The 27264-nt window shown below is 44.0% G+C and overlaps 1 protein-coding gene across 16 annotated transcripts in view; it reads right to left on the reverse strand.

The window, feature by feature from the left end:
* NRXN3 (neurexin 3) overlaps positions 1–27264 on the reverse strand; it is a 1505977-nt gene that overhangs the window by 160445 nt on the left and 1318268 nt on the right. For all 16 annotated transcript variants that reach the window (XM_039537764.1, XM_039537767.1, XM_039537763.1 and 13 more), the window contains one exon: positions 23349–23520. In XM_039537764.1, the coding sequence (XP_039393698.1) occupies positions 23349–23520 (172 nt within the window). The remainder of the gene's footprint in view (positions 1–23348; positions 23521–27264) is intronic.

The following is a 27264-nucleotide window of genomic DNA, read 5'->3' on the forward strand; positions in this document are numbered from 1 at the left end:
CACTGCGGGAAGCGGCGTAGGCCGAAGAATGGCAAACCGTGGCCAATGGGAGCTGCGATCGGCCAAACCTGCGGATGCTGCAGGTAAACAAACTGTCCTGGCCCGCCAGCGGATTTCCCTGATGGGCCGCGGGCCAAAGGTTGCCGATCCCTGCACTAGCACTAGCACTGCCGTGATTTAGGTTACACATTGTAGAGGACTTTTTACATTAACACTGTTTAATCAAAATGTAGAAAAAAAACACCAAATGGAAAATAATCTCTATCCATATTAGGTTTTGAAAGAATGCCAAACCTAAATGGATGGTGTGAGCTACATACATGTGGCACAGGATTGCAGCTAAAGAAAAGGATTGAGAATAAAGTGACCTGGGTTCTAAATCAGCTTCTGCTACTGAATATCTTGTGTAACAACTTCCCTGTGCTTCAGCTTTTCCATATGTAAAATGGGGACACAGCAGGGAGACATGTGGACTCTTGGGTTTGAGATCCTTTGATGGAACATGCTGAAGAAGAGGAGGCTGTTATCCTTATTTAAGTTTGCTTCAGCTTTTCGGTATTTTTTTTCTATTTTCACTGAACTCCTTGTTAGAAAAAATTGCAGCTCTTGCTACTCTGGATCTCCTTTTCTTTCCTGTCCTCTTCTTTCCCATATCCCTGAATATCCTTGACTTGACCCCCTTCCTTCTTTCTTACCATTGTCTTTGAGTCCTGCCTTTCCCTTTCATTCCTCTCATTGTGGAGCTTTTTATTGTGAAGAGCTGAACTTCACACTGGGGCTACCTCAACCCAAAGACTTTGGAACAAAAGAAGACAAAGTCTCTATCACACACATACCAGAAATAGGAGAGAATTGGCAGGCAAGACTCCAGTGGCAAAAAAAAAAAAAAAAAGTAATCTGAAGTTACTCCAGCAATCAGGTAAGTGAACTTGTTTCTAAGTTTTCACTGCCTCAGAGGAAGACTGATTACTACAACTCCCCCTCTACCTTAACTTATACCCTCCTGCTACTTACTTTTCCTGATGCAGCCATTTTCCATCTCTGGGGTATATAAGGTGTACCAATTTAGCATCCATGGATCAGCTTCAGAGGTGACGTGAGTTTCGTGTCAGTAACAGTTGAGTCTAACAATGTCTAACCTGATGAAATGTACATGCTGTAGGGACCAGTGTAATATTGCATCAGGTCAGACTCCCTTAGGCACACCTTTCAATTTGGCCCTGATTCAAAGACAGGTTAATGGACTTGCGAAGGTTACAAAAGCATTCAGATGGTATTCCAACACTTCCGCATCCTCAACCTAGAACAGGGGTGGGCAAACTACAGCCCGTGGGCCACATCCGGCCCATCGGACCATTTAATCCGGCCCTCAGCTCCCGCGGGGGAGCAGGGTCGGAGGTTTGCCCTGCTGGGGAGCGGGGTCGGGGGCTTGCCACACTCTGCGCAGATCCGAAGAAGCAACTGGCATGACCCCATTCCAGCTCCTACATAGTACATGGAGATATGGCCAGGTGGCTCTGTGCACTGCCCCGTCCGCAGGTGCCACCCCCACAGCTCCCATTGGCCACTGTTCATGGCTAATCGGAGCTGCAGGGGTGGTACCTGTGGATGGGGAAGTGCTCAGAGCCGCCTGGCTGCGCCTTGGAACCAGAGGGGGGACGTGCTTCCGGGAGCTGGTTGTGATAAGCGCCACCTGGAGCCTGCACCCCTGAACCCTCCCACCCCAATCCCCTGCCACATCCCTGATCCCCCTCATGCCCACACAACCCCTCAATCCCAGCCTGGAGCCCCCTCCTGCACCCCAAACCCCTCATCCCGAGCTCCACCTCAGAGCCTGCACCCCCAGCCGGAGCCCTCACCTCCCTCCTGCCCCAACAGCCTACCCCATCCCTCATCCCCCTCCCAGCCCCTGAATCACTCGGTTCCAGCCTGGAGCCCCCTCCTGCACTCCAAACCCCTCAGCCCCAGCCCCCAGAGCCCTCACCCCACTCCAACCCAGAGCCCCCTCCCACACCCTGAACTCCTCATTTCCGGCCCCATCCCAGAGCCCACACCCCCAGTCAGTGCCCGAACCCCCTCCTGAACCCCAACCCATAATTTCGTGAGAATTCATGGTCTGTCAGACAATTTCTGTACCCCAATGTGGCCCTCGGGCCAAAAAGTTTGCCCACCCCTGATCTAGAAGCACAGTGGGAGCAACCTGAATGAAAACAGGAGTAAGAAGGTTAACCAAACTTTCCCAAACCGCCAAAGGAAAGGTTTGGTTTGAGCTTTGTGTGAAGATTTGGGCCAGTTCTTATTTTAAATGCACTGATTCACTTGGATCATATTTCAGTCATCAGCAGTGGAAATGTTTTTCATGGGTTTGTGTGTAGATAGTGAAATTGACATTTACTGATAAAAACCTAGTCCTTGCAAGCCTAGTTGTACAGCGCTGAGTAAACTGGTGGTGTTCAGAAAGTAGGTAATTATGATAATAATAAATATATATAGTTTGGCTAAATGAAAGGTCAAGGGGGAAAAGGATAACTGTCTCCAAACATCAGAAAGGTGCAAACCCCAAGGCAGAGGAGGGATTTTTTACGGTGCTCCACAGAGAAATAACTAGAAGCCGTGGTCAGGAGCGGCTCTATTTTTTTGCTGCCCCAAGCACGGCAGTCAGTCAGCCTTCAGCGGCGGTTCTGCAGGAGGTCCGCCCCGGTCTCGCGGATTCGGCAGCGGTTCTGCGGGAGGTCCACCAGTCCCGCGCCTTCGGCGTACCTGCTACCGAATTGCCGCCAAAACCGCGGGACCCGGAGGACCTCCCGCAGAAACACTGCCGAAGGCTGCCTGACTGCCGCCCTCACAGCGACCGGCAGTCTGCCCCCTGCGGGCTTGCCGTCCTAGGCACACACTTGCTGCGCAGGTGCCTGGAGCCACCCCTGACTAGAAGCCATGGTAAGAAAGTGATGAAAGGAAATTTAAGGTGATTATTGAGAAACACTTCCTACTAGTGCAATCTATTAGCCTGCAAAATAGTCTCTTAAGGAAATGTTGGAAGCCCCACTGCTTGAATTATTTAAAACTGGATTGGATAAAGCCTGGAAGAATATAGTGCAGAGCTCTTAGACTGACTGGGGAGTGGACGAAATGTGACTTTACAGGCCTTTCCCACCTCTGATTGATAGAAATCTGTGAATTTTGCCTTCCTTCAAAAATCTCTCTCCTCTTTGCAAGAATGTGGAAATAAGGCAGGAGGATTCAAATCTTCCCTCCCTGAAGCGAGGTCCATGAACTAGATGCAGAGGAACCACCCCAGTTATTATCGAGAAACATTGTGTCAGAAACAGGGTTGGGAGGGCCAGGCGGCTGCAGTTTCTTTTTCCTCCTTTATCCTTTTCAGTGATGTGTTCTCTATGATATGATCAGAATCCTGGTATCTGTAATGTAGGTAAATATTTGCAGCCCTGAACATTTTCACCAGACACAGTAGATCCCCTTCCATGCTACCTGTTTATATATCAATGCCTCCCCACCACTGTACTCCACTCTTACCCAGCAGAAAGGGGAGGGGAGTGGAGAAGGACAATACCTACCACACAGCAGAATGTGAAGAAGGGGAGTTCTGAAGCTTGATCCACTGATGTTTGGAAAGGATTCTGAAAACTACGACAGACGTTCTATTTTATTGTAATATTGTGAATACATAGAAGAGGCTTAAAATGCCACCCATCTGCAGGGGGTACCTTGTTATATAGGGTCAATGCCACTGAATAACATTGAGTTCCCAGGGCAGGGAAAAACTCTCCTTTTGCGCAGGACAGATTGGATTTTAAGAGTCTGGAACTAAGACACTTTATAATTTAATATGCTGTAAAATATCAGCTAGTTAATTCCCGCAAGTATCCTGTATGGATTTTTATCTCCATTTTACAAATGGGGTAACTGAGATACAAAGTGGTAAAAGAACTTGCCCAAAGCGGGACAGAGAGTTATTTGCTAAGTGGACACAAACTCAGAAGTTCCAGTCCCGTTATTAGTCCCCTCATTTCTGGATCCCTTCCTGCAAGCCTCCTACTTTTAGCCTAAATCATATGGTTTCCTTTGCATGACTTTGTATTCTCTGCTGCCTTTCTGTGAGGAGAGGGAATGCTGACATGTCTGATCTGCTTCAATCACTGCAAGTCAGATGTGTCAACCTGGGATTACAGCTGGCACTGTTCTGGGCTGCAGGCAGTAAGATCTGGAAAGCACAAAGTTATTGCTCAAGCTGCCAATCCTTCGGTCCAGCTGTTTGTTTTCTCTGTGTGCACATGCACAAGTCCTGGAGTGTTCTTGTCTGTTTTGATAGTGTTTGTCCATGCCTCACTGTGTCTATATAGAAGTGTGTTTGTGTGTGCACATACCATGTAGTCATGTTTATGTATCTTGTATGTGAGAGAGAAAATACATTGTGATAATTCCATTTGCCCAGAGAACTAAAAAAGTAGTAACCTGACAGAGAAATGGAGCAATACTAATATCTAGCAGTTCAATGAGTTGTGCTGTCTAGCAGAATTCTCTTCTCACAATAATCAATTTAGCCTGTTTCTCCATCTTTCTCTAGCACCACATTATGATCATAGCTATGGAGCTGCAAAAGTCATGAGATGATTGAACCAATAACCTTTTATTTCACACAAGCGGAGTAGAAATCTATCCATCAGAACTGTTCTGATGATATCATACGTGCTTGGGTAACGGGGAGTTCATATAATCACAGACCAATGGACAGAGAGACATGATAGTTCATTATATATGGAGTTTAGGATAGTCAGGGTTGTACTATGCAGTACATGAGCAGCAATAAACTTTCCCTCTAGAATTCTTTGAGAGAGCAACTAATTAGCTGGCTTCTAACTACTGTGCCTGGAGAATAATATGGTGATAATTTTTAGGAAAACACACTGGAAAAATAGAAGGAAACAAAAATGACAGCTCTGGTCCTCCAGTGCAGTGAAGCTGCTTCATGCCACAGCATCACTGAATTATAGCCCTAAAGGCAGCATATATGAGCATGGGAGGAATGTCCCAGTGCAGGGGAATCCTCCAGTAGCGTAGAGCTTGTATCATGGCTCTTATGCAATGCCCTACCTGTTGTTGGCAAGAGAGGGGAGCAGAGACCGTAGGCAAGTGAAAAGAAGGGTATCTTTATGCTGCCCAGTTCTCTGGCTGTCATATTTGGCATCTTAGGGCCTTTGGTAGCCAGCATAATTTAGATAATTAGCATGGAACAGAGCAGGCTCAGGACTGGGGAAACGCAAAGGTCTCCATCTCCTGAGTTGCATTCTTGCTCCACAGCCAAGGATCTGGAGCAAATGCCTTTCCAGAGGCATTTGCTCTAATGTCTGGAGGAAAGTCAGTTGCAAAAATACCCCAGATCGAGGGACCATGGTTAAGAAAGGACTGAGATGATCTGAGGATACTTAGGAGGAAGCAGAGAAAAGTTATACATCCTATTATATAGCTGGTAAGCAACAAACTCCCTTTCTTCTTTGGGTGAGGCAACTTGCTTATAATATGGCAGACACTAGCATCCACCAAATTCCAGCTGGAAAGCGGATGGAAGTGTTTCCTTGATTACATCCCAGGGGTTATGTAAGGATTGGTGGGACTTGAACCTAGACCCATGAGCCATCCAACATCCCCACACTGACACCCAGCAGCTGCTGTAACCTACCCACTCCCTGTGACCTACAATCCATATAGGCTGAATGCCATGTGAAGTTCCCTCTCGTGTGATCTCACAGTGGTCTTAGTGATCCCTGATTGGTTCCCTGACCCCATATAAGCCCATGGGGCATACCAGGAAGTGTTTAGAAAACCAAGTGGACCCTTGGCCTGATTCTGTATCCGGCTCGGACTCTGGCTTGAGCCTCAACTTGACTCTTGACCCTGATAAAGTTCTGACCCCTGGCTTCAGTTCTGGGACCTCAAGCTCCTGCCACTAACCCGGCCTACCTTCACCAGGATCCTGACAGGTGAACAAATATTAACAGGGAAAGTCAAACAGCATTTGTTTGCCTTCTGGACACAACAGATAATTACTCTGTGGAACACTGTCATAAGATATTATTGAGGCTAAATGTTTAGCAGGATTAGAAAAGTATGGGGATAAGAAGAATATTCACAATTACAATAGACAGGGTACACATGTAAATGGTATATCAAGCCTCATGCTTCAGGACATAAGCCAATCTCTAGCTGCCTGGGGATAGAAAGAAACTTCCCCCATGAGCATGATAGTGTGTGTTTTTCTATTGTAGTGGCTATTGTATCCTTCTCTGAAGCATCTGGCCACTATCCTAGGTAGGTATCTGGACTAGATGGATAAGTGGATAGTCTCCAGGGGGCAGGAAGGAAACTGCCCCATACCCAGCACCTTTGGATAGCAAAATCCAGTAAGCCAGATATGTTATGGTCAATTTTTTTCCATTTTTCTCTGGCACATCTGGCACTGACCACTAGACTGGATAAATTAAACATCCAGTCTGACACAGCAGGAGGCAGGATACTAGACTCGCTGGACTAACAGTCTGATGCAATATGGTAAAATCCTATGCTCCTTTGTGTGGTACCGAGAAGACTGCTGCTCAAGCACGTCTCTGTGCATTTTTTTCCATGGCTGTTGCAGAAAAAGTGCTAACACCCCTGTCCCTGCCCATCTCCCTCCCTGTGAAGGACTCATTTGCAGTTTGTCTGAAATAAAATGCCCCAGGATTTGATAGAAAATTTCAGTGGGAGGGAAATCCAAGACGTGATGTCAACTGAAGTGTCACAAACTGCATGTGCACTGAGGGTTCCCCAAGATTAGTTCAGCATTTTCAGCATAGGGTGGGGAGAATGGGGACCCAAAGCCTGTTAAATTGCAAAATTACACTACCGGCCAGGTGGTCTGCTGCGCAGAGTTGTGCAAGCGCCTGTGTACACAGGTCTTACGGATTGTAGCTATGTGCACAGCAGGTTCTTGGGTTGTGTGTGCTTGTGATCACGTCTGAAGGAGTCAATGTGCATTTCAGAGAAATCATGTCTCTGTGGGCATTTACACACTGGAGTGATTGTCTATTTGAGCGCTCAGTTGTAGCGGTAGGAAGTAAGTGTGCTGCTCCCTGCTGTAGTGTGAGAGGAGGGCAGGTTTTATATTCCCTTGATAGGACAAGAAGCCAGGCAAGAATTATTTAAAGGGGAAAAGGAGGTTATTTCGGTTTGATATGCACTGAGCTGGGGTCAAACAGGGCCAGAAGGAACACAAGCAGCTGTGTGGAGTCTATCAGCAGCCTACTGCCCATCTTGCACTCAGTGTGTGTGTTCAGGACAATTCATTGCCACCTGCGAGTCTACAGGTCTGATTTGGTTGCACAATTACGAAAGTGGGGACAGAGCTGAGAAATGCCTATAACTTGACTGTTCCTGCCTGAGTTTATTTGTATAAGAACCAATAATGCTTTGGGTGCACAGTGGGCAGGCTCAAATAGGGCCAATATCCTGTGCCACAGCTTAATGACACCCGAAGCAGCCTCTTATTGTTCAGAAACTCAGCTTCCTGTTATACTTCGTTCATGTCACAACTGTAACCATGCAGTGAAGGTTGTCTGAAACTGCAAACAACCTGGAACAATAGCTGAGAGAGGCACAAGATTCTCTATTCATCTTGTTAATTCTGATGCCCAGTGATTACATTTTAAATGTCAGGATCATCTTATGAAGATGTACACAATCTACTCCAAGAACCAGTCTAGTCTAAGGAATAGGTGGTGCTTTAAAAATCAACTTAGATAACATGTTGTAAGCTAGGCTTTCATGTAACTTTAAAGGTGTTAAACTGACTACGCTGGGTGATGTGTGTTTCAAGTCACATTAGTTAATTCAAATTAAAAATCACCTTTTCCCCCTAGATTTGGCAGACCCACAGCAATAGTGCACATTGACATCTCAAGTGGATGGAGCTCATTCTGTGCACAGAGCTCAGAAGAGTACCTCTACCTTTTTGCTCCTAATTCAAGAGCTCTACATGGGATCCTGGTAGGGAATCAGGCCAGCATATCTGCTGCTGAAGATGCTATCCTGTATGTGCAATTATACATACACTTCCTCACTTACCCTCTGCCTTCATTTTCACCCCTCCTGCTGCTGCTAAGTAATGCTGAGCTCCCTTTCCAACCTGCTTGGCTTAAGTTGCCTCTTGCTTAATGCAAAGCTGACGGAAACACAGGCACTTGATTTACCGCCCCTCTCCTATGCTGACTGGAAATATTTGGTGAAGGTAAGAATACACACCTCACCACAGGATGCAATCAGATACTGGATTAGCTTTGAGAGATGAAATCTGGACAGGTAGAAAGACGTCTGCAAAATTAGCATAATCATTTTTCTCTTTAACTCTTTTTGCCTCCTTCATCTCATCATGTACAAAAGTAAGACAGCCACTATACTGCTCCCATGCAGCCATTGAAGAGAAAGAGCACAGTGCAAGTTAACAATTGCTCCACATGTCTGTGGAAGAACAAAACATCAAGTGCACAAGTGAAATGGTGAAAATTTCCAAGTAAAATTTAATGACAAAATTTCAACAACTTTTTCATAGCTCCAGACTCTGTTTCCAGAACAGTGTGAGTGCATGTGCGCATGAGTCCTGGACTGTTTTTGTCTCTTTTGGTAGTGTTTGTCCACATCTATGTAGGTCTGACTGTATCTATACGGCAGCATGTATGTGTGCACATACCTTGTAGTCATGCTTATGTATCTTCCAGCCTTATAAAAACGTTAAAAATATTCTGGCCCCACAGTGACAAGCTACAATCAACTCTTGATTTCATCAACTTGTCATGCTTTAATCATCCCTCTTGGCAGATCTTTCAACATATGTTACAGCACTGTCTTCAAACTATGCATCTCCAGTGCTGTTTTAATAACCCTGGCTTTTTATATGTTTTAGACTCATTACAAGATGCAATAAATTTGTCAAAGGGATTTTACTTGCTGCCTCCGCTCCATGGAGCTGGAAGCATCTGAAGACTCATTTGAGTCCCACAAAATGAGTGCAATACAAAAAATTAAATGCCACAACCAAGTGTATGAAAATAACATCAGAGATCACATACAACTCACAAAGCTAATCAAAATTCAGTTCAGGTCACCTCTTTCTCCTTAACTTTGAGGAGATAACTGGGTCTGTGGATGAGAGGAAAGCAGTGGATGTGTTATTGCTTGACTTTAGCAAAGCTTTTGATACGGTCTCCCACAGTATTCTTGCCAGCAAGTTAAAGAAGTCTGGGCTGGATGATTGGACTATAAGGTGGATAGAAAGCTGTTGCCAAGAAGGCTAATGGCATTTTGGGTTGTATAAGTAGGGGCATTTCCAGCAGATCAAGGGATGTGATCATTCCCCTCTACTCAGCACTGGTGAGGCCTCATTTGGAGTACTGTGTCCAGTTTTGGGCCCCACACTACAAGAAGGATGTGGATAAATTGGAGAGAGTCCTGCGGAGGGCAACAAAAATGATTAGGGGGCTGGAGCACATGACTTATGAGGCGAGGCTGAGGGAACTGGGATTGTTTAGTCTGCAGAAGAGAAGAATGAGGGGGGATTTGATAGCTGCTTTCAACTACCTGAAAGGGGGTTCCAAAGAGGATGGATCTAGACTGTTCTCAGTGGTAGAAGATGACAGAACAAGGAGTAATGGTCTCAAGTTGCAGAGGGGGAGGTTTAGGTTGGATATTAGGAAAAACTTTTTCACTAGTAGGGTGGTGAAGAACTGGAATGGGTTACCTACGGAGGTAGTGGAATCTCCTTCCTTAGAGGTTTTTAAGGTCAGGCTTGACAAAGCCCTGGCTGGGATGATTTAGTTGGGTTTGGTCCTGCTTTGAGCAGGGGGTTGGACTAGATGACCTCCTGAGGTCCCTTCCAACCCTGAGATTCTATGATTCTATGATTCTATTCTCAAAGCACATCATACTTCTAAAACCTATTTGCTGGAGTAGGCCCAGGAGGGCCTGGATGCAGTGAGCTTGAGGCACAGTATAAGGCCTTTCGGGTGCAGGAATAAGAGTGCCAAGCTTTTGTCTACAGTGTGGTTATAGCCATGTTGTTGCCAAGATATTAAAGAGACAAGGTGTGTAAGATTCTATCTTTTATTGGATCAGTTTCTATTGGTGAGAGAGACATACTTTCAAGCTTACATAGGGCTCTTCTTCAGGAAGAAGACCAACAGAAGCTGCTCCAGTAAGAGATATTTCCTTACCCACCTTCCCTCTCTAAGCTTTTGGGGTCCTGGTGATGGTCATAGATATGTCTGTCTATAAAATAAATAATAAATGGTCTGATTTTCAGAGGTACTCAGCATCTGCAACTCCCATTGCTTTCAATGGGAATTATCAGTACTCAGCACCTCTGAAAATTGGACCATACACCTCTATAATTGCCATTGCTACCTGTTTGCTTTAAAATGGATAATTTCTTGCTCCACTCACACTCCTTGCCCTTCCACCCTTCTTTCTACTTTCTCCTTCCCCAAGTAACATGAACTTGATTAAACGACAAGTCCATTCCTCACCCCACCCCTGCACTTGACGGCTGTGAGGGGGTTGTTTCTTTTCTTCTTTTCTTGGTTTTGTTTAGTTTTTATCCGCCAACATTTTCTTTTTTCCCCCTCTGTGATTTCACAGCCACGAGATAAATAGCCTTGTATCTTACAAGCTAAATACAATTACTGCTATCAAAACCAGAGTCTTTCTCTTCCCGTAAATGTCTCTTGGAAGCTGATAAGCTGTTCAAGGCAAACCACGGGCTTCTGTCTAATCCTGAGATTAAACATAACCACCCAGAAGACAGCAAGCAAATTTTTGTTTGGAGGTAGGGGGAAGAAGGGGGGTGGGGAAGTGAGATTCTCTCCTGAGATAGTAATAGGACATGTGCACGACTCAAGGTTATTTGTAAAGGAATTACACAAAACATAGAAGAGCTTGTTATTATGATGAGGAATTTCATCAGATAATTCAGAAGCTGTTTTAGTTACTAAAGAAAAGATTTAGCAAGAATACCTTTGGGACTGAGGGTGGCAGGAAGGTATGTGCAACAGCTCCTAGGCGTGACTGCTGGTTTTGGATTGTAGTCCCCAGCCCATCTACCCAACAGGAGATCTTGAAAGATGACAATCAGCTTCTTTGTTATACATGCCCTATGTCAAATATGGTGAGGCAATATTACCCCAAAAGTCAGAGCAGGGGACTGAGTCAGGAATACTCCTGTATTCTACTCCCTGCCATGACACTTACTCGCTGTGTGACCTTGAGCAAGTTAGCTCACCTTTAGGTGCTTCAGTTTCCCTGTCAAATAGGGAATTTGTGGGACTTCATAATTATAAAGCATTTTGAATTCCTCACCACCAGGGAAGGGGGAAATAGATTTGGATGGTCCAACAGTTAAGCATGGAGGATTTGAGGCAAACTGCTCTGTTCTTTTCTCATCTAACATATGCCTTCATGTTGCAGGCACAAACTGATAGGGTGTGATTTTGCTAGCTCTCATGATTTCAATACTGTTGGGTTACCCAGTACTTGAATGGGAGACCCCCAAGGAAAACTCAGGAACTCTACTAAATGGTGTGTGTGATTTACTAAGAGATGCTCTTTCATCTACATTTGTACTGCATCCTATACTGCTGCATAGTATGTGTTACTAGAGAATACCATCCATTTAATGAGACCTAAAACTGCGGTCTTGACCACTCGGTCATTAAGAGAGCCTGTGGCAATTTTTTTTTTTAAATTTTTAATATATTTATTTTATTTTGCAAGAGTTGGAGAGTTATCTTGAGGGTACTGGGTACTGGCCAAACCCCATCATGGTCTTAATATTTTCTTTACTAAATGCCCCTGTTAGTGGGTGATGAGTTCATAGAATCATAGAATATCAGGGTTGGAAGGGACCTCAGGAGGTCATCTAGTCCAACCCCCTGCTCAAAGCAGGACCAATCCCCAACTAAATCATCCCAGCCAGGGCTTTGTCAAGCCTGACCTTAAAAACATCTAAGGAAGGAGATTCCACCACCTCCCTAGGTAACCCATTCCAGTGCTTCACCACTCTCTGAGTGAAAAAGTTTTTCCTAATATCCAACCTAAACCTCCCCCACTGCAACTTGTTCTGTCATCAGGTACCACTGAGAACAGTCTAGATCCATCCTCTTTGGAACCCCCTTTCAGGTAGTTGAAAGCAGCTATCAAATCCCACCTCATTCTTCTCTTCTGCAGACTAAACAATCCCAGTTCCCTCAGCCGCTCCTCATAAGTCATGTGCTCCAGCCCCCTAATCATTTTTGTTGCCCTCCGCTGGACTCTTTCAAATTTTTCCAGATCCTTCTTGTAGTGTGGGGCCCAAAACTGGACACAGTACTCCAGATGAGGCCTCACCAATGTCAAATAGAGGTGAATGATCACGTCCCTCGATCTGCTGGCAATGCCCCTACTTATACAGCCCAAAATGCCGTTAGCTTTCTTGGCAACAAGGGCACACTGTTGACTCATATTCAGCTTTTCGTCCACCGTAACCCCTAGGTCCTTTTCTGCAGAACTGCTACCCAGCCATTCGGTCCCTAGTCTGTAGCAGTGCATGGGATTCTTCCGTCCTAAGTGCAGGACTCTGCACTTGTCCTTGTTGAACCTCATCATATTTCTTTTGGCCCAATCCTCTAATTTGTCTAGGTCCCTCTGTATCCTATCCCTACCCTCCAGCGTATCAACAACTCCTCCCAGTTTAGTGTCATCTGCAAACTTGCTAAGGGTGCAGTCCACACCATCCTCCAGATCGTTAATCAAGATATTGAACAAAACCGGCCCCAGCACCGACCCTTGGGGCACTCCACTTGATACCGGCTGCCAACTAGACATGGAACCATTGATCACTACCCGTTGAGCCCGACCATCTAGCCAGTTTTCTATCCACCTTACCGTCCATTCATCCAGCCCAGACTTCTTTAACTTGCTGGCAAGAATACTGTGGGAGACTGTATCAAAAGCTTTGCTAAAATCGAGAAATAGTACATCCACTGCTTTCCCCTCATCCACAGAGCCGGTTATCTCGTCATAGAAGGCAATTAGGTTAGTCAGGCATGCGTCAAGGGATCAGTGAATCCATGCTGACTGTTCCTGATCACTTTCCCCTCCTTTAAGTGGTTCAGGATTGATTCCTTGAGGACCTGTTCCATGATTTTTCCAGGGACTGAGGTGACACTGACCGGCCTGTAGTTCCCTGGATCTTCCTTCTTCCCTTTTTTAAAGATGGGCACTACATTAGCTTTTTTCCAGTCATCCGGGACCTCCCCTGATCACCATGATTTTTCAAAGATAATGACCAATGGCTCTGCAATCTCATCGGCCAACTCCTTTAGCACCCTCGGATGCAGCGCATCCGGCCCCATGGACTTGTGCTCGTCCAGCTTTCCTAAATAGCCCCGAACTACTTCTTTCTCCACAGAGAGCTGGTCACCTCCTCCCAATACCGTGCTGCAGATTGCAGCTGTCTGGGAGCTGACCTTGTCTGTGAAGACAGAGGCAAAAAAAGCATTGAGTACACTAGCTTTCTCCACATCCTCTGTCACTAGGTTCCCTCCCTCATTCAGCAAGGGGCCCACACTTTCCTTGACTTTCTTCCTGTTGCTAACATACCTAAAGAAACCCTTCTTGTTACTCCTAACATCTCCGGCTAGCTGCAACTCCAAGTGTGATTTGGCCTTCCTGATTTCACACCTGCATGCCTGAACAATACTTTTATACTCCTCCCTGGTTATTTGTCCAATCTTCCACTTCTTGTAAGCTGTTCTTTTGTGTTTAAGACGAGCAAGGATTTCACTGTTAAGCCAAGCTGGTCGCCTGCCATATTTACTTTTCTTCCTACACATCGGGATGGTTTGTTCCTGCAACCTCAATAAGGTTATTTTGAATTACAGCCAGCTTTCCTCGACTCCTTTCCCCGTCATGTTATTCTCCCAGGGGACCTTGCCCATCAATTCCCTGAGGGAGTCGAAGTCTGCTTTTCTGAAGTCCAGGGTCTCTGTTCTACTGCTTTCCCTTTTTCCTTGTGTCAGGATCCTAATACCCCACTGTTAAAAGTAGATAGTTAAATCCCAGGAACCGACTGGAAGAATGGCCCAGCAGATCGTAACTCCTATTGTGGCTCAGAAGAAGAGAGATAATCCTGTCCCATCCCTATCAGTCTACATTTCTAAAGCACCTACAAGCGAAGTAAATGTGTCCCAGAGCATTTAAACCTTTATAGACTGTAATGAATATTCTAACTGGCACGCTGAAGTGAATAGGGAAATGTTAGAACCCATAATGGCTCAACCCACTCAAGAGATAAGCATTAGCACTAGCTGAAGCTTCTCAATGGTCTTCAAGTGGTAGGCCCAAGAAGTGCACACAGCAGTCATCCAACCTAGAATTACAAAGTGGTGGGTCATTTTGAACAGGAGAGTTACAAGACGGAACCCTGCCTGTGTCAATGGTGTCAAACGCTGATGACAAGTCTAATAAAATCATCATGGATATTTTGTCCCTGGCCACCAACTTTAGATAATAATATCTTCTCCACACTAAAACTAGAAAGACAGAGGTCCAGGATGCCTATTAAATCCATCTATGTCAGTAGCTGCCACCAAACAAACTTCTCAGTAACTTTTCTCCAGAATGGGAGATGACAAAACAGGTGGTAATTGACAAGAAGGCGAATATCAAGAGAGAGATTCTTGAGCAAGAGTCACCACTTATTTAAGAGGATCTTTAAAATCTTTGTCAATAATGGGTCAAAACTTTCCCTTCATCACTCACAAAGGCCAATCGTCCAGCTTGTAGGCAATGGGACACAGCTGACCCAAGAGATCTAAGGGATCACTGAGGAAAGCCAGACAGAGTTCCTCCTGCTCTCATATCAGCTCCATGATGCTGACTAAAGCATCCCAGAACTGAGCCTTTCTTTCATCAAAATAGATGGAAAATTCCTCACAGCAAGGTAGGCTTGACTCCATATCAGAATTTCATATCAGGTCTTCCTATCATGCCAACCAGTGTTGCTGGATAGCATTTTCCTCATGCCTGGCAGAGGGAAAAGAATAACTACTGTATCTCTATCACAGCCTTAGAATGCATAACATCTCTATGCTGTGATCTATCTGTGTGAGTTTTCTACCACGAGCTCTCTAGCCTTCTCTCTTGAAGCTTTGTCAATTGTAAGTCATCTGCACTCCATAGTGACCTGTGAAGAGAGTATCAAGATAGTCCCCTATTCACCAATGCTTATGCAGGTATAGCTCCTTATCTGCGAATGCTTGGGTACACTTTCCAGTTGGTTCCCATTTGCCTGGGTTACCATCACTTGAATTCAAACAAACCCCAAAATTCTAACAGAACTCAGCTAAAACTGCTGATTGGACCAAACTCATAGCTAAAACGGCAACAGCACCCAGTTTTGCACAGTTTTAAACAAAAAAAACCAGAAGCTTTGAAGCAAGTTACCTATGGTTTTGGTCTTTGGTACAAATATGAACAGCTCCTATTTTGCTTGACCTCTGTAAGAAGAGGGGATGATGGCAGTGGCACAGGAAAATGGAACCTGTGCCAACTAGGGTGGACATTAGGTGGGGAGTACCTAGCACAAGATGGCTCTGGAGAAAGCAACACCAGCACTAACCTGGCTTGCGGGAGAAGACAGCATTATACACTTGGGTTAAATCTTGTTATGAGTTGAGTTAAAACCTGGCAGAAAATGGTGTGTGAATGCACCCTTCATTTAAGATAGCTGTTAAGTGGCCACACTGAAAACTATGCCTAATAGAGCCTGCCAGAAACTAGCACTATGTGGGCAATTAGTTCCACTGGGCATTCTGACCAGTGGCTGTGTATATGAGAGCACACAGAAGAGACATCCAGGGAAAGCCAAAAAGCCTGTAAGCACAGTGTGACCCTGGAAAAAGCTAGAGAGAGAGGGAGCTTTTGGGCCTGGTGTTGGCTAAAGACACTTGGGGCTGTAAGCTAAGACTCTGCTCCTTTTGTTCTTCTCTACTCATGCGTTTGCAGAAGCAGGATTTTGTTCGTTCTTTGTAAAGAAGCAAGATTTCAGATCCATCAATTTCTACTTCTAACTGGAACATCTCCAGGGCCCTGAACTTGGACTAGCCTCTGGGGTCAAAAAGGGGCAACACAACAGTAGAAAGAAACAAAAGAAACATGGTCATAGTTTAAATTTTGTGTGTGAGCAAGAGGGGAATGGAAAGAGGCAGAATCTCAGCCTGCCATCAACACCTGAACTTCATCCGGCCAACTCCAGCTCAGAATTGTTGTGACATCAGAAGACAAAGAATGGCAGTGGGACACTGGCCCAGCAGAGCCACTATACCAGGAATCCCTCCCCATCTCACCCACATTTGCCAACCCCCTGTAGCACTCTGGCAGGGCGGCTCTAGCTTTTTTGCCACCCCAAGCACGACAGTCAGGCAGCCTTTGGCGGCTTGCCTGCGGGAGGTCCGCCGGTCCCGCAGATTTGGCGGCAATTAAGCGGCAGTTACGCCGAAGCCGCGGGACTGGTGGACCTCCCGCAGGCCAGCCGCCAAAGGCTACCTGACTGCCACCCTTGCAGGGACTGGCAGGGCACCCCCTGCGGCTTGCCACCCCAGGCACATGCTTGGAACGCTGGTGCCTGGAGCCACCGTTGCACTCTGGGGAGGAGTTTGGATTCCAATTTGCCAAACTTTGTGGTAAACCATGTGTGTGTGCCAAGGGCAGGTGGGGGGGAGGGCACTGAGAGGACAAAAGTTATTTCTATTACCTGGAGCCAATGGCATTAAAAGTTAATGCCACTTAAGAGAACGAGTGGACTCCTGATGGGAGGCTGGTGGAGGTCACTCACAAAGGTGATAGGGAGAAGCAAGTGGAACAACTTTTTTCTCTCTACCTAGCTGGAGAAACTAGCTCATGAGGATCTAGTTGTTCTATATTGAATTAATTCTCAGTTTTAAAATATGCCTATAAAAAGCCAGGGTAATGTTCCCCTATTAAGTGAGTGCCTCTTTAAATGAAAGTCTCTTCCTGTCTTTCACCTCACTTCCCCCCACTATCCCTCTTTGAAACATGACTTCAATCAGACTTTATTTTGGTGTTATTGACATGTTCTTTCTTTGCAGCTCCTCTTTGCATAGTTTTTCTCTTCCTGCTGTACTGAAGGAAATGCAGGCACTGCACGGATGAATGAACAGGTAGATGAGGCTTGTTTTAATGTACACTCCAGATCTGGCAAGACCCCAAATCTTTCTTTGCAAGCAAAGGTAGAGCGAGAGAGAAAGAAAACCTCCTGGCTAGGATTTAATGAAAACCCATGACCTGAGGTATCTATCCCAGTTCTACGTCAAGATAGGTAATTTGTTTTTAACCCTTCTGAGAATTGCTGGCTTCTTCCCATGCACTGGGATTCATAATTGGTCTTTTTTTCTCTTATTGTAAAGCACCTCAAATACGACAGGTTTTACAATAATCTGAAATAAAAGTATACCAGGGGTTTCTCCTACCTGCACTGGCTCTTGTATCTTACCCAGTAGGGACACTGTTCTTGGTCCAGAATAACACTTACTAAACCACAAAAATAGTTGAATTTAGATTTAGAGAAAGCTCTCAGCAACTACAAAACTAGTCATCACTGACACACATCTATCACAGAGATGATGCATAAAACATTGCTCCCACCTGAGAGAACAGTAGGGATGTAAGTCCCTTCTGCGGACCAGAGAGTAGTGTAAATTTGCCATTCAGAGGGATACCCAAGGCTGAAGAATAGGCACACTGGCCCTTTAATGCATTAATCTTCATGATCCAAGCATCACATAGCTGACTAGCAATGCTGTCTGAAGACACGCACATCTGATACAGCCCATCTCCCTGTTGTGGGCTTGGGGGAGATGATAAAGGGAAAACAAATTCAAATTTTGAATATTAGCAATGAACCAGTGGTTTTGGCTAAAGCGTGCCAGGACAGGTGGATGAAAGTGAGCAACTCCAGTGCATTCATGCTGATATTTGTTATTCCTCATTTCTCTGGAATATTGGCTCAAATCTGAATGCTACATCACTGCCCCAGGCCCTATTGTCGAGTAAATGAAACGCTAATACGGTTGGAAAGTCAGAGCCAGGCGCAAACACTAAGAGACTCTCTAATGATCAGGATTATTTCAGGTTCTCCAGGCTAAGACAACTTTAGGCTCAAATGAATTCCTCCCTTTCAAATTTACCTCTACCCCTTTTTCCTTCCCAAAATGAGCAATCCCCATGTTGCAAGTGATTTGGCTGTAATTGGATGCTTATAAAGATATTTTGTCAGTGCCTGAATTGTTGTTTTGTTGCTTTTTCCATTTTCTTGTCTTTTTATATGAAGTTGCAAAGATAATAGCTTTGGAGTCTTTTGAACCCATTTGGCTATTTTCATTTAATTCCTTCTTGATTGATGGCTGTGTTTAAAGAAAAGCAAATACTTCTTTCTTTGCTCATTTAGTAACCATTGGTCTACATTTACACCATTCAAATAAATTATGAATCTCATGTATAATCCCACAAAAGGCAATGAAATTCAGAGAGGAAAACTGAAATAATATTTTAATTTACCCCCTTTTGTCTAAAGGTTGCAACACATATGGCAACACGCAAGATGGCCAAGTTTGCAATCCTTTAGTCAGCAAGTTAATCAGCAAGTTAAAGAAGTAGCTGTAATTCTCAAAGTTAAAATAGCACAAACACATCATAGCATCACGGAAATGTAGGGCTGGAAGGGACATCAAAAGATCATCTAGTCCATCCCTCTACACTGAGGTAGAACAAAATAAACATAGACCATCCCTGACAGGTGTTTATCCAACCTGTTCTTAAAAATTATCAATGATGGCGATTTCACAACCTTCCTTGGAAGCCTATTCCAGTACTTAGCTATCCCTATACTTAGAGAGTTTTTCCTAATATCTAACCTAAATCTCCTTTGCTGCAGATTAAGCCCATTACTTCTTGTCCTACCTTCAGTGGACATGGAGAACAACTGATCACTCTTTATAACAGCCCTTAACATATCTGAAGACTGTTATCAGTTCCCCGCTTCAATCTTCTTTTCTCAAGATTAAACATCCCCAGTTTTAACTTTTCCTCATAGGTCAGGTGTTCTAAACCTTTTCTCATTTTTGTTACTCTCATCTAGATTGTCTCCAATTTGTCCACAGTTTAAGAAAATGGACACAGCACTCCAGCTGAGGCCTCACCAGTCCTGACTAGAGCAGGACCATTACTTTCCTTGTCTTACATTCCACATTACTGCTAATTCACCCCAGAATGATATAACCCTTTTTCACAACTGCATAACATTGTTGGCTCATATTCCATTGCTCATCCACGACAGCCCCCAGATCCTTCTCAGCAGTACCACGGTCTAGCCAGTTACTCCCCATTTTGTAGTTACACATTTGATTTCTCCTTCCTAAGTGTGGTACTTTGCACTTGTCTTTATGGAATTTCTTCTTATTTATTGAAGACCAATTCTCCAATTTGTCATGGTCATTTTGTATTCTAATCCTGTCCGCCAAAATCCTTGCAACCCCTCCCTGCTTGGTGTCACCCACAAATTTTATAAGCATCCACTCCCCTCCTTTCGCCAAGTATTTAATGAAAATATTGAACAGTATTGGACCCAGACGGATTCCTGCGGACCCAACCAGATATGCCTCCCAGTTTGATAGTAAACCACTGATAACTACTCTTTGAGTATCGTCATTCAACCAGCTGTGCAACCACCTTATAGTCATTTCATCTACTACATTTCCATCATTTGCTTTGTCGAATGTCATGTGAGACTGTTTCAAAAGCATTACTAAAATCATGATATATCATGTCTATTGCTTCCCCCTATCCTCTAGGACAGTAGCCCTGATAAAGAAGGAAATTAGGTTTGTTTGGGACAAGTTGTTCTTGACAACTCCATGTCTGCTATTACTTATCATTCTGTTACCCTCTAGGTGCTTACAATTAATTAATTATTTGTTCTGGTATCTCTCCAGGCATCAACGTTAGGCTGACTGATCTATAATTCCCCAGATCCTCTTTGTTCTCCTTTTTAAAAAATAGGTACTATGTTTTGCCCTTCTCCAGTCCTCTGGGACCTCACTGGTCCTCCATGAGTTCTCAAAAATAGTTGCTAATGTTTCAGAGAATGCTTCAGCTACTTCCTTAAAGAAGTATGTGACTTTCATCAGTCCTGTTGAGTTGAATACATCTAACTTATTTAAATATCTTTTAACCTGTTCTTGCCCTATTTGGGCTTGTGTTCCTTGTTAACATTCTGTTAAGTATCTGATCACAATTAATCTTTTTAATGAAGACTGCAGCAAAACAGGCATTAAACACCTTAGCCTTCTTGATGCTATCTGTTATTAGCTGTCCATTCCCTTAAAGTAGTGACACTTTCCTTCATTTTTCTCTTTTTACTAACATATTTATAGAATCTCTTCTTACTGCTTCTTATGTTCCTTGCTGGGTGTTACTCATTTAATGCCTTAGCCTTTCTGATTTTAGCTCTACATGCTTGCACTATTATTTTGTATTCATTCTTAGAAATGTGTCCATGTTTCCACTTTTTGTAGGATTCCTTTTTGATTTTTAGGTCATTAAGGCGCTTCTGATGGAGCCATATTGGCCTCTTACTATTCTTCCTATCTCTCTTTGCATCGTGATAGCTTGCTGTTGTGCCTTTAATATTGTCTCTTTGAGAAACTGCCAGCTCTCCTGAACTACTTTTTCCCTTTAGATTTTCTTCCCCTGGGACTTTTCCTACCAGTTCTCTTAGTTTGTTAAATTCTGCTTTTTTGAAGTCCATTGTTCTTATTCTGCTGCTTTCACTCCCACCTCAATTGTCTTGCATCTTCAGATTCACAACCAAGTCCTCCCTGATGTGAATGTAATGCTTTCCAGATATTAATGAGCATATGTAGGGTGTTTTATTCTGGGCAGCTGTATTCTATTCCTGCATATTACCCCACTCTATTATGAATGGGAGTGAGACGGCTGGGGAAGAATAGATTCCTTGGCTATTTTTTGACATCATATTCCTTTTGGAGAGAGACTAAAATGCTCAGTCCAGATATGGATCAATATTTGAATTTACTTCAAGGTGTGGGCTGTTGAGATTTGCAGGTTTTGGTCATATCCAATTGTAGACGTAGGACCAAGCTATGAAGCTTGGCTCCAAAGCCAAACCTCCTCAAAATTCTGGTTCAGGCCTGTGTCTATATCCTTTACAAGAAATTCCAGTGTGTGCTCAGTCTCAGTGTATAGCCAGTGAAACACTTTTGGTTTTAAAAGACATTTTAGGTTATTGTTGCTCACTAAATTTCTGAAGCTGGTAAACTTCTATTGGGTCTTTTAAAAAAGATTTTATAACCTACAAATACCCAGAAGTTGGTATGTGTGTGAGGGAGAAGTTTTTGTTTTTTGGTTTTTTTTGGGAGGGGGGAAGGCTGGATGGAATAGAAATAAATCCCTTATCCTTGGGGTGTGACTTTATACACCCAATATCAGCCCTGGCACATGGCTAATGCAGATTTTGTAAATCCATGAATTTCCTAATGGAAACACAGAGTGGTCTTTAAATAAAGCAGCAGCAGAGGATGCAGTTATGATATTTCCTAAGCAAGTTTTATTTTCCTTTTTCAAAAACTCAGCAACTGAGAGAGCTGAGTATTTTGCTTCTTTACCAGAGGGATTAACTACAGTTACTAATATAAAAAGAAATTCTATTCACAAGGCTGTACAGGCTGTAACGGGCTGCCAACTGGACCAGAAGTAGCAGACTGGGAAATAATTAATGGAGGCTGTAGGAAGGAAGCACTGGATTTGGGCACTTCCTGGCCATCCCACCCTCCCTAGCCAGTGGATAACTGGGCTGAATCTGATGTACTGTAATGGCAAAGGTGCTGGGGAATGGGCCCTTTGAATATATAGCACTAAACATCTATAGCATTTGTGTCATGTGGAATACAAAGTAGAAAGCACTAGTGCTGCACCACAGGGAAGCTCACTCAGATACAGAGGCTCCCAGCATGCGAAGAGCAGAAATGAAATCACGCCCTCAGAGTAATTTATTAGTGTCTGGGGGGAACAATTAGGTGCAGTGTACTTCAGGTATCTCTCACGAGTGCCATCATTTAAAACTAAATGGCTTGTGGGCGACTCCCACACTACTGGCAAATTGCCTAGTGTTTATCATGAGAATCCTCCCTCTTTCCACCCCCAAGTGGGTAATGTGTAAACCTGGGAGAGAGGCACCAGAGGCTGCCTGGGTTGGCAGCTGCTGAGTAGACCATGACTCCTGATGCCAAACAGAAGTTGAAGACAGTGACTGTCTCTGCAGTCACTCTCCGTTTCTTTGCATTCTACAGACTATGTATGTCACTGAGCATCTCCTTGCATTGTCAGCGTCATTAAGGCTGCATCCTTTTGATTTCAGGGTGACTTTGGCCTCCAACGATGGTGACACACAAATGGAGAAGGATGTGGCTTGTCTCCTCTGCATGTACATTGCCCCAGTCTGTCACTGCTGCCCTTCTTTGCTAGGGCCTTGGGTTATGGTTTCAGATAGAATCAATATGAAACTGAATGGTTCCACATGGTTTTTGACATGAAGCAAACTAAAACATGATGGTTTCAGATGGATAGCGTGTCGAGTTTTGTTTGTACAAACCCAAAATTCAGAGCAAATTTCCGGGAATGAAAGCTTATGGGAAGCAAAAAGAAAGGTCTACACAAACTCCTGTGAACCAACCCTGCCACATTCGTTGTCTCTTACATTCATGTCTATGCAGGCTGCAATGAGGAGATAAGGTAGAGTGCCATGCCCCCTTCCCACCACACTGCTCTTCACTCTGCTCTCTTTCATTAGAAATCACCACAAGTAACAAATCTAAGTTGTTGTTGAATCAGTTTGTAACTCTTTGTAAGATCAAGATATGCCCAGTGGGCTTTTACTGTGCATGATCTATGTGCATATTGCCATGCAGCCTTTGTGCACCACACCTCTCTATACACAGTAGATGTTGGATGCAATACCTCATTTTCCAGCACAGTGAACATAGAACCAGGATAAGAAATTCAGCTCCCTTTACATTGGATCAGGCTCAACCCAACTCTCTGTTTCTGAGGATGTATAAATGTTTGTATACCGCCCCAGCGCTTTATGATTTAGTTGTTGTAACCCTTATTGTAAGGTGTGGATGGATGAAAAGGAAAAGACAGAGAGAAAGATGTCTTGGTCAAACATATACCTGAAGGGTAGTGTTCGTTCACTGGCCAGCTGTCCACCTGAAGTGTGGCATTCCCGCCATTCCTAGTAAAGCGCACCACATGATATTTGCCATCATTCACTGGGGTGCTCTCCTCTTTGATAGAAATATCCACTGTGCCAATATTGAAGACCACGCCAATCTTGCCTTGCTCCTATAATGAAAAGAGCAAGAAACAACAACCAATAAGTTACCATTTGGTATGAGAGTTTTCTAGGTCTGTCTATATATATAAATAGTTAAACAATTGATAAGATGACAGTAGATGGCACTCAAAAACATGTAGCAAAGTTCCTGGGTTTTGTAGGACAATAAAACTTGTGGTTGTGTAATGCATATGTCTTTCTGTGCAGCGCTATACATCAGCTCTTAATGCTATTCACCTGAGAATCACGACTAATTTCCTCCCTCAGAACTTCTCCATGGACAATTGAGAGCCAAGGACGGAAAACCAAGGAAACATATAGAATGTTATTTGGGAAACATCCCCGTTAATTAGGTATCATTTGCTCGGCACCACTAAATTGCAGCCACTACTGGGCTAGAACACAGCAATTGTTTGACACATGCAAAAAGTACATAGCAGGTTTATTCCAGGAGGGAGTTTAGCGTAATTCCCCCAATTAAAAATCAGAAGGGGGAATTTTAGGGAGCAAAACTGTAATTATCTAAATTGGAGTTTGGCCATTACAGTGAGGCTAATGCACAGCTGAAAAGTGCAATGGGATTTTTAATTACTCCAAGTGGTTAGAGCCTTGATTTTACTTCTCATCCTCAAGAAAACACCTCCAATAGAACACCATCTTCTAGCACCACTCCTGGGCATTGCTCAGCACACACCAAGGGAAGAGCAAAGCCTACTGTATTGGTAACACTATTTCCTGTAGCACTATGTGTGATATGTGAGTGGTATTTTTTTATGAATCCCATCCATGTAATGCACTGATTCAACCATCCTTAGCTTATGAAATATGAAGAGATCACAACCCAAAATGTATTGTAGGTTAAGGCCGTACATTTATTTATATCTATTTTAGGTACTTCTGGAGTGCCTGTCACTGTAGGATATAAATGCTAATTGCAGTAGATTGAACTATACCTTAAAGCCTAACTGAGAGGAGGCGGCACATGCAGTTTTTGTAGTGTACAGCTGCTATGCTTCAACATTTCCCTTTACCATATGTTCTACCAGGAACTGGATGATACTGTGGGTCATAAATATAATATGGAGACTTGCACAGGTTCCAATCTGGCCCAGCTTGGCAGTGACCTAAGGTCTGTCCTATGGCAAATTCAGTCCAATTGTGAGGTACCCGCATCACAAAGTGGTCTTCCTGTTGGCTGTTTCAGCAGAGACACCAAGGCTGGACTGGACTGTGGAGAGTGAATTTTCTCTCCCCCGCAAGCAGGGCTGAGACACATTAAGAGGTGGGGCTTGACAGTACCCACTGACTGTTCTGGGTCTGCTCTCTGGACAAACAAAGATTCAGCTTTCAGGGCTGTCAATCCAATTACCATCACCACATTCATTTAAGAAACCTTCAGCAGTGGCAGAACCCCTTCCCCTGATCCTCCACACTTGATATTTCTGAGCCTGGTCTCAGATTCCTCCCACATCCTAAGTTCCCCCACACTTAACACCTTTCACAGACACTCCCCCCAATTCTCCCCACACCTCCTAAAGACCCTCTCCCCAATCCCACCTATCTGCTCCCCTCCTCCCCCCCGACATCTAGAGCTGTTCAGGAATTTTTCAACAAAACTTTTTTGCTAAAAGTACCAATTTGTCAAAAATGAAACATAATGGTTCTGACAAAACTTTCTTAGGTATTGGATAGGATTGAGAGCAAGACCCAAGACTAGCCAATAGCCCAGAAGTTAGGGTGCTCACCAGGGATGAGGGAGAACTGGGTTCAAGTGCCTGCTCTGAATTGGGCAGAACAGGGGCCTTAAATCCAGGACTTCCACGTCCCAGGTGAGTGCCTTAACTACTGGAATATTGACTATTCTACAGCGGGGGAGGGTCTCATTCTCATTTTTTGCAAAATATTTCACATAGGAACAAAACCACATTTTGAAACCTCAAAATATTTCAGAAAGTGGAATTCTTGTTTTCTAACTAGCCCTGCCCACAGCCCCATTCCCCTTGGTCTTATAGGTCTGACATGTTCCTCCTGTTTCCTTTCACTCCTAATATATTTTTGTTTTACAGCAGTGGGCTGCCAGTTATATAAAAATCCTAAACAATTTCCTTGAAACACAAGCAAGTCATTAAGGAAACTGGACTGAGGTTTGAGTATTAACATTTAGTGTTGTGACTGATAAAATGCTGTTATTATCACTTTCTCCCCAAAAGGGCAAGCTCTCCTACATATGTACCTACTGATCTCAACAGAATGATCTCACATGCATGCAGACTGGATCCCTCTTATCTGCTTTCCCCAAAGCACTGGATGCATGGGCCGCCACTTCTTCACATACACAGACCAATCTCGTGTGATGATAATCAGCACAGGACAGTGTGATATGACAAAGGAGATGCCCATGGAGGATAACTTTGAGGAAAGCTGGATTTTGAGAATGAATGAAGTGGCTGAGTTTAAAGACTTCCTCCCCTTGCTCCCCAATTAAAGCTGGAAACTTTCATTCCTTCGAGGAAGACAGAATTATTTGATCTCCAGTCCATTTCAATTCTCGTTGGTGGTCACAGCAGCCATTTTCTTGAGAAGATTATCTGTTTGTTAGCGAATGATTGACCAATGGGTAAGAATCAATATGATGCTGCCAAATCATTTATTTGCCCCTTTCTCTGGTAATTAGCATCCACTTGGAAACAGAGTGGTTACTTGCTCTGAGATAATGACGTTCAAAGAGCAAGTATTGACCAGATAATCAACCCCCTGGTGATTCGCCCCATCTGAATGATTTTACAGAGTGCTGCTTATAGAATTCTTATCCTTTTCTGTGCGGGGGAGGAGGGGTCTTACGGTAACATCTTGTATTTCTCCTCTGTTCACCTCAAAGAATCAAATTTCTCTCTGAGTCTAGAAAGGCTGGTGATAGCTCTCCACACAATCTACTTTTGGAAGAGCGGATTGCTTTAAAATGAAATGAGTTCTCTCTCCCAACCTTCAGAAGAAGTACAGTCCTTCTCACTGTATCTTGATACTTTTGTTTCTAGCCCATGTTGGAACCCAGGAGGTAAGAACTATATAATAATGGACCAATTCAGGAGGCCCTTCCTCGGGTCTATTAGTCCGTACTCAAAATTCCCAGTGATTCTTCAACAAGAGTTTTATTTGAGGGAGCTTTGCCTAGACATTGAGGGCCAGATTTTCTCATCCTTACTCATGCAGAGTAGTGCCTTGCTGCTTACATAGTTCCACGCAAATTTACGGTACTAGTCAACAGGATCTGGCCTGTTAATAATACTTTACAGGTACATTGCTCTTTTTTATCCAATGAATTTAAAGCTCTTAACAAAAAAGTGAGTGACCATTAGTTTTCCCATATTACACATGGCAAAAAACAGAGGACCTGAGAGATTAAGTGACATATTCAGGATACGTCTACACTACAAACCAGTGGCGGCAGCGTGTAGTGTATGGGTAGCTACATGCCACAGTGAAAAGCAGGCTGCATCCACACTATGGTGTGTAGCTATATAGGTCAGTGAAAGGCTCCAGCAGAGGGGAGACAGCTGGGAAAAGCTCCAGCAGTGGGGAGGCAACGGGACACTGCACTGCTAACAAATAACAGGGTAGATAGGAAGGCATAGCTTGGGGGGAGTAGAGAGCCACGTAGGATATGTACTCAGATACATATCCGCACTCTTCATGCATGTCTTTACTCACCTAAGCCGTCCCTCATGCTCTACACTGCTATTTATACCCATGCT

Source organism: Mauremys reevesii, linkage group 4, assembly GCF_016161935.1.
Source record: "Mauremys reevesii isolate NIE-2019 linkage group 4, ASM1616193v1, whole genome shotgun sequence".
Lineage (NCBI taxonomy): Eukaryota > Metazoa > Chordata > Testudines > Geoemydidae > Mauremys > Mauremys reevesii.